General features: G+C 39.1%; 1 protein-coding gene across 1 annotated transcript; it reads left to right on the top strand.

Moving 5' to 3' along the window:
* LOC107616491 lies at positions 13920-14674 on the top strand. Its single transcript, XM_016318442.1, has 2 exons — positions 13920-14309; positions 14393-14674. Exons 1-2 carry the CDS (start codon positions 13920-13922, stop codon positions 14672-14674), a joined length of 672 nt encoding a protein of 223 aa, XP_016173928.1.

Raw genomic sequence — 15415 nt, 5'->3', positions numbered from 1 at the left:
TTCTTTTTCTAAAACTTTTTAAAATATTTTCTAAAAGCTTTTTATATATTCATAATTTCGAATTACTAGTCTTATTTTATTATTTTGATTGAAAAATTTTAAGTTTGGTGTTCCCTTGTTAAGAAAGCTTCAATCTTTGAAATTTTAAGACATATCTTTTTCAAAACTTCCTAACCACTTTCTCTCTCTTCATTTTTTCGAAAATCATATCCAAAATTTTTCAAATCTTTTTGATTAATTAATTACTTTAGTATTCGAATATTTTTATTTTATTTTTTTTCTTTTAGTTTTCGAAACTTATAGTCTAGTTTCCAATTATTTTATTTTATCCTATTTTAATTTGGTTTATCCTTAATTAAATTAAATAAAAACAAAAATATACTTTATTTGCAATCCACATCATCTCCCTTTCCCATCATGGACCTAAGTGGAAATGAACAGTCCAGAAGGACTCTGAGGTCATATGCTAACCCCACTAATGCTTCCTATGGGAGTAGTATCTGTATACCCCCCATTAGGGCCAGCAGTTTTGAGCTAAACCCTCAGCTCATTATCATGGTGCAGCAAAATTGCTAGTATTCCGGTCTTCCACAGGAAGAACCTACTGAGTTTCTGGCACAGTTCTTACAAATTACTGACACAGTACATGATAAGAAAGTGGATCAGAATGTTTACAGATTATTATTGTTTCCATTTGCTGTAAAAGATCAAGCTAAAAGATGGTCAAATAACCAACCCACAGCAAGTATAAAAACATAGAAACAATTATCAGACAAATTTCTGAATCAATATTTCCCTCCAAAAAGGATGACACAGCTAAGGCTGGACATCCAAGGCTTTAAACAAGAGGATAATGAATCTCTTTATAATGCCTGGGAGAGGTACAGAGGGATTCTAAGGAAATGCCCCTCTGAAATGTTTTCAAAATGGGTGCAGTTAAACATCTTTTACTAAGGGCTTACAGAAAAGGCCCAAATATCTCTAGACCACTCAGTTGGTGGATCTATACGCATGAGAAACAATTGAAGAGGCTCAAGAGCTCATTGATACAGTTGTTAGAAATTAACATCTGTATTTAAGTAGTGAGTCCTCCATGAAAGAAGAGGCTAAAGCACTATCCACTGAACTTAGTCCTCAAGAACAAGTTGTTAAACTCAATCAGCAATTGCTTATTATAACAAAACTGTTCGCAGAATTTAAAGAGATGCTGCAAGAAACCAAAGATGCTAACCAGAGTATGGAAAAACAATTAAATCAAATAAGACAGAAGTTATCTAAACAGATAACAGAAGAATGCTAAGCTGTTCAATTAAGGAGTGGGAAGACATTGAATGTCTCAACTCAAGGCAGCAGAAAGCCAAGAAAGGAACAACTGAAAGAGGATGACCAAGTCATTGCCCAAATTCCCTCTGAGGACAGTAAGAGCCCAGAGAAGAATGATTCTGGCGTTCAAACGCCAGAAAAGGATGGACAGTTGGCATCAAACGCCCAAGGGATGGCCAATTCTGGCGTCCAAATGCCAGAAAAGGGTGGCAATATGGTGTTAAACGCCCAGGTAGCCCCCAATTCTGGCGTTCAAACACCAATAAGGGATCAGACACTCGCAAGTGCTGATAACAACCCCCTTAAGCAGGCTTCTCCAACCACTTCTGTAGGAAATAAACCTGCAGCAACTAAAGTTGAAGAATATAAAGCCAAGATGCCTTATCCTCAGAAACTCCGCCAAGCGGAACAGGATAAACAATTTGCCCGCTTTGCAGACTATCTCAGGACTCTTGAAATAAAGATTCCGTTTGCAGAGGCACTTGAGCAAATACCCTCTTATGCTAAGTTCATGAAAGAGATCTTAAGTCATAAGAAGGATTAGAGAGAAACTGAAAAAGTTTTTCTCACTGAAGAATGCAGTGCAGTCATTCTGGAAAGCTTACCAGAGAAGCTTAAAGATCCCGAAAGCTTTATGATACCATGTACATTAGAGGATGCTTGTACCAAGACAGCTCTGTGTGATCTTGGGGCAAGTATCAACCTAATACCTGCATCCACTATCAAAAAGCTTGGCTTGACTGATGAAGTTAAACCAACCCGGATATGCCTCCAACTTGCTAATGGCTCCATTAAAATCCCATCAGGCATAATTGAGGACATGATTGTCAAGGTTGGGCCATTTGCCTTTCCTACTGACTTTGTAGTGCTGGAAATAGAGGAGCACAAGAGTGCAACTCTCATTCTAGGAAGACCTTTCCTAGCAACTAGACGAACCCTCATTGACATCCAAAAAGGGGAGATAACCCTGAGAGTCAATGAAGATGAGTTTAAGTTGAATGCTGTCAAAGCTATGCAGCATCCAAACACACCAAAAGACTGCCTGAGCGCTGATATTATTGACTCCTTGGTGGAAGAGGTCAATATGACTGAGAGTCTCGAATTAGAGCTAGAGGACATTTTTAAAGATGTTCAGCCTGATCTGGAGGAACCAGAGAGAATAGAAGAACCTCTGAAAACTCCTCAGGAAGAGGATAAGACTCCTAAACCCGAGCTCAAACCACTACCACCATCCTTGAAATATGCATTTTTGGGAGAAGATGACACTTTTCCCGTGATCATAAGCTCTGCTTTAAAGCCACAGGAAGAGAAAGCACTAATTCAGGTGCTAAGGACACACAAGACAGCTCTTGGGTGGTCCATAAGTGATCTTAAGGGCATTAGCCCAGCAAGATACATGCACAAGATCCTATTAGAGGATGATGCTAAGTTAGTGGTTCAACCACAGAGGCGGCTAAATCCAGCCATGAAGGAGGTGGTGCAGAAAGAGGTCACTAAGTTACTAGAGGCTGGGATTATTTATCCTATTTCTGATAGCCCCTGGGTGAGCCCTGTCCAAGTTGTCCCTAAGAAGGGAGGCATGACAGTGGTTCATAATGAAAAGAATGAACTGGTTCCTACAAGAACAGTTACATAGTGGCGTATGTGTATTGACTACAGAAGGCTCAATACAGCCACCAGGAAGGATCATTTTCCTTTACCATTCATAGACCAGATGCTAGAGAGACTAGCTGGCCATGAATACAACTGCTTTTTGGATGGCTATTCAGGTTACAACCAAATCGCAGTAGATCCTCAGGACCAAGAGAAAACAGCATTCACATGTCCATCTGGAGTATTTGCCTGCAGGAGGATGCCATTTGGTCTGTGTAATGCACCTGCAACCTTTCAGAGGTGCATGCTATCTATTTTCTCTGACATGGTAGAGAAATTTCTGGAAGTCTTCATGGATGACTTCTCAGTATTTGGAGACTCATTCAGCTCCTGTCTTGACCATCTAGCACTTGTTCTAAAAAGGTGCCAATAGACTAACCTGGTTTTAAACTGGGAGAAATGTCACTTTATGGTGACTGAAGGAATTGTCTTTGGGCACAAAATTTCAAACAAGGGAATAGAGGTGGATCAAGCCAAAGTAGAGGTAATTGAAAAATTAACACCACCTACCAATGTTAAGGCAATCAAGAGCTTTCTGGGGCATGCAGGATTCTATAGGAGGTTTATAAAGGATTTTTCAAAAATTGCAAAACCTCTGAGCAATCTGCTAGCTGCTGACACGCTATTTGTCTTTGACACAGAGTGTCTGCAGGCATTTGAAACTCTGAAAGCTAAGCTGGTCACAGTACCAGTCATTTCTGCACCAGACTGGACATTACCATTCGAACTAATGTGTGATGCTAGTGACCATGCCATTGGTGCAGTATTGGGACAGAGGCATAACAAGCTTCTGCAAGTCATTTACTATGCTATTCGTATTTTGAATGACGTACAGAAGAATTACACAACTACAGAAAAAGAGTTACTTGCAGTGGTTTATGCCATTGACAAGTTCAGATCTTATTTAGTGGGATCAAAAGTGATTATGTACACTGACCATGCTGCTCTAAAATATCTCCTCACAAGGCAAGATTCAAAACCCAGACTCATCAGATGGGTATTGCTTCTGCAAGAGTTTGATATAGAAATAAGAGACAAAAAAGGGACAGAGAACCAGGTAGCAGATTACCTGTCCTAGATAGAACCAGTAGCAGGGGCGTCCCTCCCTCCTACTGAGATCTCTGAAACCTTTCCGGATGAGCAACTCTTTGCCATTCAGGAATTACTATGGTTTGCAGACATTGCAAACTATAAAGCTGTGAGATTCATACCCAAAGAGTACAGTAAGCTACAAATGAAAAAATTGATTTCTGATGCAAAGTACTACTTGTAGGATGAACCATATCTCTTTAAGAGGTGTGTAGATGGAGTAATCCGCAGATGTATGCCTAGAGAAGAGGCACAGAAGATCCTATGGCATTGCCATGGATCACAATATGGAGGATACTTTGGAGGTGAGCGAACAACCACAAAGGTTCTCCAATGTGGTTTCTACTGGTCTTTTCTCTATAGAGACTCCCGAGAGTTTGTATGTAACTGTGACAGTTGCCAGAGAGCTGGTAATCTGCCTCACGATTATGCCATGCCTCAGCAAGGGATCCTAGAGATTAAGCTGTTTGATGTATGGGGTATTGACTTCATGGGGGCCTTTTCCACCATCATACTCAAACACTTATATTCTGGTGGCAGTAGACTATGTATCTAAATGGGTAGAGGCAATTGCAACACCCACTAATGATACTATGACAGTGATGAAGTTCCTCCAGAAGCATATCTTCAGCAGGTTCGGTGTCCCTAGGATACTGATCAGTGATGGAGGCACCCATTTCTTCAATAAACAGCTTGACTCTGCTTTGGTCTGATATGGAATTAACCATAAAGTGGCCACTCCATATCATCCACAGACAAATGGGCAGGCTGAAGTCTCAAATAGAGAACTAAAACGAATCCTGGAACGGACTGTAAGTACCCGTAGAAGGGATTGGACAAGAAGTCTGGATGATGCTCTGTGGGCATACAGAACCGCATTCAAGACTCCTATAGGGACCTCTCCATACCAGCTTGTGTATAGAAAAGCCTGTCATCTGCCAGTGGAACTGGAACACAAGGCCTACTTGGCAACAAGGTTCCTAAACCTTAATGCTAAGGTAGCTGGAGAGAAAAGATTACTCCAGTTGAATGAGCTGGAGGAGTTCAGACTCAATGCTTTCGAAAATGCTAAAATTTATAAAGAGAAAGCAAAAAATGGCATGACAAAAGGCTGTCATCTAGAGTCTTTAAGAAAGGACAGAAGGTCCTGTTATTTAACTCTAGGCTCAGATTGTTCCCTGGAAAATTGAAATCCCGGTGGAGGGGACCGTATGTGATTACAAGTGTGTCACCATATGGCTATGTAGAGCTTCAAGATATTGATTCTGACAAAAAGTTCATTGTTAATGGACAGAGAATCAAACATTATCTTGAAGGTGATGTTGAGCAAGAATGCTCAAAACTGAGACTAAATTAAAAAGCTCAGTAAAAGTCCAGCTAAAGACAGTAAAGAAGCATTTACTGGGAGGCAACCCAGCCATTATAAAAAATTTAGATGTTTATAACAATTATATAAGTTTATTTAATTTTGTTCCTAATGTTGGCTAATGCATTTCAGTGAATAAGTCAGGAAAATGGAGGTTCAAGACATAAAACAGAGAAATCACAGAGAAAAGGAGCTCACTGGCATTAAAACACCAGTAAAGAGGCAATTTGGGTGTTAAACGCCAGAATGGGCAGCATTCTGGGCGTTTAACGCTAGAAATGGCAGCATTCTGAGCGTTCAAAAAATCGCCCAGTAAAGAAGGATTTCTGGCGTTTAAAACCAGCCAGGGTACCTGGCTAGGCATTAAACGCCCAAAATGGCCAGCAGATGGGCGTTAAATGCCAGAATGGGTATCATTCTGGGCATTTAACGCCAGAACAGCTAGAGGAGAGGTAATTTCGTTTCCAATTCAATTTTTTTCGAATTTTCATGTTTTAATTCAAATTTTTCTGCATCCGAACATTACAAACATTCAATTTTTAATTCCCATTAACAAAAATTCATAATCTTATAAATTCTTTTTAATTCTCCTTCAATTATTTTTCAAAAACTCATTCATCTTTCCAATTTCTTTTCAAATCTTTTTAATTCATTCATATTACCTTTTATTTTTTTTATGCATGAACAAAAATTCAGATCTAACTTCCTCATATCTTTTTCATATCTCTTAAATTTTGAAAACAATCTTCTCTTTTTCATATCATGTTTATCTTTTATCAATCATATCTTTCAAATCATATCTTTTTCTAAAAATTTCGAACCCCTTCCCTCCCTCCCCTTTATTTATAACTTCGACCATCCCCTTTACTCCATCATTCAAATCCTTCTCTCCCTCTATTCATCTTCTTTCTTTTTATTTTGCTTGAGGGAAAGCAAATCACTAAGTTTGGTGTGATTTTCGTGATCCCTGAGATAAAACAAACCAATCTCATGGCACCCAAAGGAAGACAAACCGCTTCAAGAGAGAAGAAAAAAAACAATCCAAAACCATGTTGGATGCATGAGAACTTCTGCACCAAAGAACATGCAGACCATTATTTCAAAATTGTGTGCAGAAGATCAGTGATCCCGGAAGTTAGGTTCAATCTGAAAGAAGATGAATACCCGGAGATCCAAGAGCATATTCAAAACAGGGGCTGGGAAGTCCTGGCTAATCCTGAGATACATGTTGGAAGAAACATGGTCCAGGAATTTTATGCAAATCTGTGGATGACAGAAAAGCAAAGATTAGAGGGAACTGCTTTCTACTCCTTTCGGACTATGGTCAGAGGGAAGGTTATTTACTTCCACTTTGACAAAGTGAGAGAGGTTCTTAAACTTCCTCAACTACAAGATAATCCAGAGTCCTTTAATAGGAGAATGGCCAAGGATAAAAGGCTAGATCAAGTTCTAGAGGACATATGCCTCCCTGGAACCAAGTGAATTACTAATTCAAAAGGTGTCCCAAACCAACTAAAGAGAGGTGATCTCAAACCAGTTGCTAGAGGTTGGCTGGATTTCATTGGGCGTTCTATACTCCCAACCAGCAACCGATATGAAGTCACTGTCAAGAGGGCAGTGATGATTCACTGTATTATGCTAGGGAAGGAGGTAGAGATTCATCAGCTGATCCCTGTTGAAATTTACATGTTTGCAAACAAGGAATCCACTGAGGCCAAATTGGCCTACCCAAGCTTGATTAGTCTGTTATGCAAAGATGCGGGGTACAGATGGGTGTGGATGAATATATCATAGTTGAACACCCAATCACCAAAAAAGTGATGGATGTACCTCAAATTCAAGATAACCTCATCAAGAGAGGGGCGCATGAGCTCCTCCCAGAAATTCCTCAATTTGACTACTGGGCTCGCTTAGAAGCATCTGTCACCAAGCTGCAAGAAGCTGTAAATCAACTCAAAGAAGAACAGCAGAATCAAAATAGCATGCTCTGCAAAATGCTCATAGAACAAGAGAAACAAGGGCATGAGATACATGAGCTAAAACGTCAGAAGCTGTCCCTTGAAGAGTTGGATGTTCAACAGATTGAAGGAGCACCTACCCCTCAAAATCAAGGTTGTTGAGTCCTAACTCTGTGATAACTTTTATTATTAAAAACCTATTTTAAGAGTTACATAAGCATTAGTATTAGAGTCAATTATTTTTATGTCTTTAATTTCCTTTCTTTTATTATTATTTGTCTGCTTTTACGTTTATTTTGTGTCTTATTTTTATTCCATGATCAATAAAGTTTAGAGTCTATGTCTTAAAGATATGAATGATTCCATGAATCCCTCACCTTTCTTAAATGAAAAATATTTTCATTTTCAAAAGAATAAGAAGTACATGAATTTCGAATTCTATCTTGAAAATAATCTAATTATTTTGATGTGGTGGCAATACTTTTTGTTTTCTGAATGAATGCTTGAACAGTGCATATTTTTGATATTGTTGTTTATGAAAGTTAAAATTGTTGGAACTTGAAAGAATAATGAAAAAAGAGAAATGTTATTGGTAATCTGAAAAATCATAAAATTGATTCTTGAAGCAAGAAAAAGTAGTGAAATTCAAAAGCTTGCGGAAAAAAAAATATAAAGAAAAAAAAAGAAAGAAAAAGAAAAAGCAAGCAGAAAAAGCCAAAAACCCTTTAAACCAAAAGACAAGGGTAAAGAGGATCCAAGGCTTTGAGCATTAATGGATATGAGGGCCTAAAGGAATAAAATCCTAGCCTAAGCAGCTAAATCAAGCTATCCCTAACCATGTGCTTGTGGCGTGAAAGTGTCAAGTAAAAAGCTTGAGACTGAGCGGTTAAAGTCGTGGTCCAAAGCAAAAAGAGTGTGCTTAAGAGCTCTGGTCACCTCTAACTGGGGACTCTAGCAAAGCTGAGTCACAATCTGAAAAGGTTCACCCAGTTATGTGTCTGTGGCATTTATGTATCCGGTGGTAATACTGGAAAACAATATACTTAGGGTCACGGCCAAGACTCATAAAATAGCTGTGTTCAAGAATCAACATACTGAACTAGGAGAATCAATAACACTATCTGAATTCTGAGTTCCTATGGAAGCCAATCATTCTGAACTTCAAAGGATAAAGTGAGATGCCAACACTGTTCAGAAGCAAAAAGCTACTAGTCCCGCTCATCTAATTAGAACTGAGCTTCATTGATGTTTGAAATTTATTTTATTTTCTCTTCTTTTTATCCTATTTTGTTTTTAGTTGCTTGGGAATAAGCAACAATTTAAGTTTGGTATTGTGATGAGCGGATAATTTATACCCTTTTTGGCATTGTTTTTACATAGTTTTTAGTATGTTTTAGTTACTTTTTATTATATTTCTATTAGTTTTTATTCAAAAATCACATTTCTGGACTTTACTATGAGTTTGTATGTTTTTCTGTGATTTCAGGTATTTTCTGGCTGAAATTGAGGGACCTGAGCAAAAATCTGATTCAGAGGCTGAAAAAGGACTGCAGATGCTGTTGGATTCTGACCCTCCTGCACTCGAAGTAGATTTGCTGGAGCTACAAAAGCCCAATTAGTGCTCTCTCAATTGCGTTGGAAAGTAGACATCCTGGGCTTTCCAGCAATATATAATAGTTTATACTTTGCTCAAGATTTGATGGCCCAAACTGGATTTAAAAGCCAGCCAAAAAATTTCCGGCGTAAAACGCCAGAACTGGCACCTTTCTTGGCATTAAACGCCCATTTTGGCACCCAGGGTGGCGTTTAACGCCAGCTTTAGGCATATGCACATGAAAGCTTAAAAGCTCAGCCCAAACACTCACCAAGTGGGTTCCAGAAGTAGATTTCTGCACTATCTGCACTCAGTTACTCATTTTTCTGTAAACCTAAGTTACTAGTCTAGTATAAAAACTACTTTTAGAGATTCATTTAGAAGAGGATGACATTTTTTTACATTTGATATTGTATCTTCTACGGCATGAGTCTCTGAACCCCATAGGTGGGGGTGAGGAGCTCTGCTGTGTTTCAATGGATTAATACAATTACTACTGTTTTCTATTCAATCACGCTTGATTCTATTCTAAGATACTCACTCGTACTTTAATATAGAGAATATGATGATCCGTGACACTCATCATTATCCTCAACCTATGAACGCGTGCCTGACAACCACTCCCGTTCTATCTGAGCTCAACGTAGTCATTGGGCGACAGCTTGAGTGCGTATCTCTTGGGTTTCTAATCCACGGACCGAGTCCGGAGGTTAGAACCTTCGTGGTATAGGCTAGAACCAATTGGCAGCATTCCTGGGATCCAGAAAGTTTAAACCTTGTCTGTGGTATTCCGAGTAGGATCTGGGAAGGGATGACTGTGACGAGCTTCAAACCTGCAAATGTTGGGCGCAGTGACAGTGTGCAAAAGGACAAGGGTCCTATTCCGATGCTAGTGGGAACCGACAGATGATTAGCCGTGCGGTAGCTGTACATGATATTTTTCATCCGAGACGAGAAATCCGACAATTGATTAGCCGTGCAGAGATCGTACCTGGTATTTTTCATCCGAGAGGATCATAAAGCTTGCCATTGAAGGAAGCCATGCGTGTTTGGAGAAGAAGACAGTAGGAAAGTAGAGATTCAGACGACAGAGCATCTCTGGAACCTCAACCTGTTTCTCATCACTGAATCACAAGTACTAATTATTTCATGTTATTTATTTTTCATAAATACAATCACTCTTATCATTAATCTCCTGACTAAGATTTACAAAATAACCATAGCTTGCTTCAAGCCGACAATCTCCGTGGGATCAACCCTTACTCACGTAAGGTATTACTTGGACGACCTAGTGTACTTGCTGGTTAGTTGTGCGGAGTTGTGAAAAGTGTAATCACAATTTTGTGCACCAGAGAGCCCCTAACCTTAATCAAATATTCCAACCACCATAACTCCTCCGTCCGGGCTCCGATCGCCGCACCGTTTGCGGCCACGTGTCCAGCGCGTCAAGCTCTACCTTTCTATCCAAACAATTTTACTGGTAAGCCTCATATTTGGTTCAGAATCTCTATCGCTCTTTCTTTGGTGAGATTGAAAACCTATAGTGAATCTTGTCCAATTTTTGTGTTCTAGGTTCAAGTTAGCTTCCGGAACTTGTTGGCTCAAGCTATTGAGCATATGGGTATGGTAAGAACACCTTAAACCTAGCTCAATCTTGTATTTATAATGGGAAAACTAAAATTGGAACATGTATATGTATTAGGTGTAGATTAAGTGGGTATATATGCATTGGAATTGAATTGGAAGTACTTGGAGGCTTATTGGTGGTCAAGGCTTGTTTTGGGCTGTTTTGATTGAGTTTGGAGGGGCTGTAATTTTGTGTTGTTAGGCTGCCTTGGGTGAACTAAGTAATCGGCCAAGGTATAGTTTAAGTTTCGCACGTTTAATATTTACGGTGTTGTGAAAACTTAGATTAGAGGAACCATAGGATATGTTGAATTGTTAATTGTACTTGATGAGTAGTTTGTAATGTTGTTGGAATAAATTGTTGATGAGCTTAAATTGGAATTATGAGGTATTGAGGTTATTAATTTCATGCTTTTGGACTTGCTTATAATGGGTTGTGATATAAGTTGATATATTGGGATTATTGTGTGGATGTTATGGAATGGTGTGGACATTAATGAACTAGTGGTTGATGATGATGGAATAAGACTTGTGGTGTTGTAAACTTGCAGGTTTTGTGAGTAGAGAATGAGAATTGGTAAAAAATGGGGTTTAGGGTATTTTTGATAAAATATGAATTTTGATGAACTTTGGTAGTCCATATCTTGCTCTACAAATTTTGAATAATGATGAGGTTTGTTTTAAATTAAAGAGTGTTTTATAAGCTTGAAATTGATATAAAGTTTGCGAAAAACCGAATTTTGTAGAGGAAGTTATGGATGCCGGAAAGTTGGTGCAAAAAACTGAAATTTTAAAGGTTGCAGCAGAACCAGGTTTCCTGATGTGTGCCCACGCACACAGCTGTGCGCGCGCACCCAGTAGAAGCGAAAATCTACCTGTGTGTACGCACGCCTCTGTGCGCCCGCACACCTGGTATTTTTCATAAAGTGTGCGTACGCACACTCTTGTGCACACGCACACGCCAGGGCGAGTCTTCTGTTGGTGGCGCCAGCACAGGTGGGGCGCTCGCACACCAAGTGATGTGTGCGCACGCATGCATACGTGCGTACGCACAAGTCCTACTTTTTTTTCGAGCTGTGCGCCCGCACAGGTGTGTGTACGCACACGTCCTGTTTTTCAGCACCTTTATTTTTCTATTCTAAACATGATTTTAAACGCTAAAACCCCTATTTATGCCCTGTTAATCCTAGATCCTACTAGTAAGTTTAGTAAATAGCAGAAGTAGGAGTTTAAGGTAATTTGGGAGTGAAGAAAAGGGTAAATAGAAAGAGGAGTGTGAAAGGGAAGTGTTAAAAGATGAAGTTAATATGCAATGGCTCTGATGAATGATTAAATAATGAATATGATTATGAAATGGCTTATGAATAATGATATCTGAGATACGAGTTTCCCTGGGTAAAGACCGTGGCTCGCCACCACGTGTTCCAGGTTGAATCTCGATACTCTGTTGACCCTACGTCATAAGGGTGATCGGGCACATATAAATTTCGGGTATGTAATAAACTATTTGTTGATCGAGAAAGTATTTTCGACAAGAGTGGGTCAAATCAAAATAAGTTAAGTGTGGTGTTTCAAGAAGACGCGTGCGCGCAAGCTTAAAGTTGGAGGTAATCGGTGCTAATGTGGATTTTGATTATGTTGTCAATTGAATGAGCTAAATCAAAGAGAAGATTTGATTCGAAGGGTTAAATAGGACCTTCGAAAGAACTGATCGATTAGTAGTAAAAATGGAAAGTTAATGACTTTAATTGCACGAGGAGTTCATGGAGAATAGCTACAATCATGCGATGGGAACGGTTACCAAGAGAGACTACGCTTCAGAATTTGAAATGCTATGTTTAATTGTAATTAATTGTAATCAAATTAACCGTTATGTAAGATAGTCTATAAATACTGTGAAGGGTTAGGGAATAAGGGTTGGAACTTTTACTCAGAAAAACACTCTAGCACTCTCACATCCTAGCGTATCCCTGAATTTGCGATCGAGTTTCATTTTTCTGTAGGGTTCCTTCCACCTTCTTCTTCATTTTAATTTCAATTCTGTTTGTAAACTTCATATTTTTATTCACTAAGTGTTATTCACATTCTTTACTTTCTCTGTTAAATTTATCTTTCAGCATTCCATCACTTACTTTGAATTTCTTTGATTTAATTTAAGGTGCTTTTACTGTTTCCTTTTGATTTTGGTACAAGTCTTTCCATTTACCATGTCTTTACTTATTGAAAACTTTGATTTCTAAATTTCATTTAACATTCTACAAATTTAGTTTATTTTTATTGTCAAAACTTGTCTAATCGAAGACGCTTTGATGCACTTCTAGAAAACTAGTACTCGCACAGAAGAGTAGGTTTCGCTCCCAGACCACTAGATATCGAATCACCATCGATTTTCTAAAAATCGACAAAACAAATTGGCACGCCCGGTGGGACAGTTTTAAATCGAAATGTGTCACATAAGTCTTTTTGCAGTAATCGTTAGTGTATGCGATTACGAAGTGGGAAAATCATTCACATGGCTGATGAATTATCAAATGTGAATGGTGGTTCTTCCACCAATGATAGCATACCAGTATCTACGCAACAAGCCGACGTGTCTTCACGTTCGAAAGGTGCAATTGAAACTGAAAGCATAGTCGTCACGACTATTCAAACTGGAAATGTTGGACGCAATACTCGTCCACGTGGCCCTGCGCCATCGTTTCAACCTCCATTAACTGCTGGATGGCCCCCTTATGGTCTTTCTACTGGTTATACCCCACCGGTGGGTGGATTTATGCCGCCTATCCGCTTTGGGAATGCAAATGGAGTGAATAATATGCAAAACCCACAACAACACTCTGAATATTCTCGTGAGTATCATGTGGGCTCCACTTCGAATGCTGCAAATTCAATGGCAGTATATCGACAACAAGTGGAGAAAAGTCATCATGACTTTGTTAATTTATTGACTCAGCAAATGACTACGATTTTGAATCCCATGATGGCAGATCATGAATCGAGATTCGAGCGTCTTGCTAGACAAGTCGAGAGGATTGCTCGAATCGTCGATTATGATGAAGGTGAGAGGCATAATGCTCGAGGAAATAATGAGAGGATGGAAAATATTTTTCAAAATGAAAATCATATTCCGAATCGAGAAAATCCTCGCATGGTTCGTCGAGATGAAAATGCTGATGATGTTGTACATGGATTACGTGGTGATCATTATCAAGTCACTCGAATTGTAGAGGAGGTTTTGAATTGGGTTGGACTGAATGTTGGTTTTATGAATTAACCACATTTTGTGTCTTCTTTTCCCCAAGTAGTGAAAATGGCTGAAGTGCCAAGAGGGGTGAAAAATTCGAAAATAACCACAAAATTTGATGGAGAAGTTGGAGAATCGACAACTGAATATATTGCTCGTTATTTGGTCGAGATTGGGAACCTAGCTAATGATGAAAACTTGAAAATGAAATTTTTTCCTTCGTCATTGACGAAGAACGCATTTACTTGGTTTTCGAATCTTAGACCAAATTCGATTACAACATGGAATCAGTTGGAAACTGCTTTTCACGCTCAGATTTATCGAGGGAAAATGAACGTAGCAGTTACTGATCTAGTAGCTTTGAAATGTGAAGATGGTGAAACCATCGACGATTATTTAATACATTTCAAAAATGCTAGAAGTAGATGCTATGTGACGTTACCTGAAAGTGAGATAGTAAAAATAGCAACTATGGGGTTGGGATTTTATATGCGCAGGAAATTGCTTAATGTCTTGATTTGGCTCATCTGGCTGAAAAGGTTCCGCAGACTGAGCTTATGAAAAAGGAGAAAGAAAAACATAGGATTGAACAAAGGTCAAAGAATAAACCGTTTACTCGAAAAGAAAAAGTTGCCTATGTAACCATGGAATCCTCAGAAGAGGAATTCGATTTCGAAACGGAAGTCAATCTGGCTGAACTTAAAAAAGGTCCTCCATATGTTTGCTCTTTGCTGAAAAAACTTCCTGGTAGTGAAAAGTCGAATAATTCAAAACTTAAAAGTGAAAAGAAATATAGTTTTGATATCTCGAAATCTGATTAGATTTTTGATGTGTTACTTAAAGACAAACAATTAGTTTTGCCTGAGGGTAGAACTTTACTTTCCGTAAAAGCCTCATTTTGGAGTAAACATGGTGGGCATGTCCTACGATTTTGATGTGGTTCTTGATGACTTTGAGTCACAAGTTAGATCGCAGGGGACGGTTTGTTGGATTTCTTAGTCCAGCAAAAGATCAAAGACCGGAACGTATCTCTGTGTCCACGATGCAATGCTATTTTCGATGCTGAAGCAGCAGCGATCTTTGAGAAAGAGAGGATAAAGAAAGAATTGGCTCACAGGGAGGAATAAGCACGTCAGAGGCAGCCAATTCGACGCGTAGAGGGCTCTGGTTCAAAAATCTCTTAACATGATGTGACTACACCTTTGAGCCGATCACAGGCTATAGGTGTTCAGTGGATTAGGAACTGTCAAGAGTTCCAGAGGCGTGATCACCTGTATCGACGCAATCCTCAATGGGGGAATCGAGCACCGTCTCAAAGTCAATATGCTTCCTATCGAGGGCGAGCCAAAGGATATCCACAAGGAAGAAGTGGAAGAAGAAGTTTTAATCAAAATAAGAAACTTCAAATTAAGACAGGGAAGGAAGCAAGCAAGGGGGAAACTCCCTCTGTGCATTCCCGGATTGTGTTCCCTTCTAATGGAGAGACTTATCCCAAGGAAATTCCATCACCAGCAAAGATGGAAAAAGGGAAAGCAATTGCTCAGTCCTCTAGGATCGATAAA

This window comes from Arachis ipaensis, chromosome B09, assembly GCF_000816755.2.
Source record: "Arachis ipaensis cultivar K30076 chromosome B09, Araip1.1, whole genome shotgun sequence".
Lineage (NCBI taxonomy): Eukaryota > Viridiplantae > Streptophyta > Magnoliopsida > Fabales > Fabaceae > Arachis > Arachis ipaensis.
Note: the sequence above shows the minus strand (reverse complement) of the source record. Positions and strands in the feature narration are given on the sequence as shown.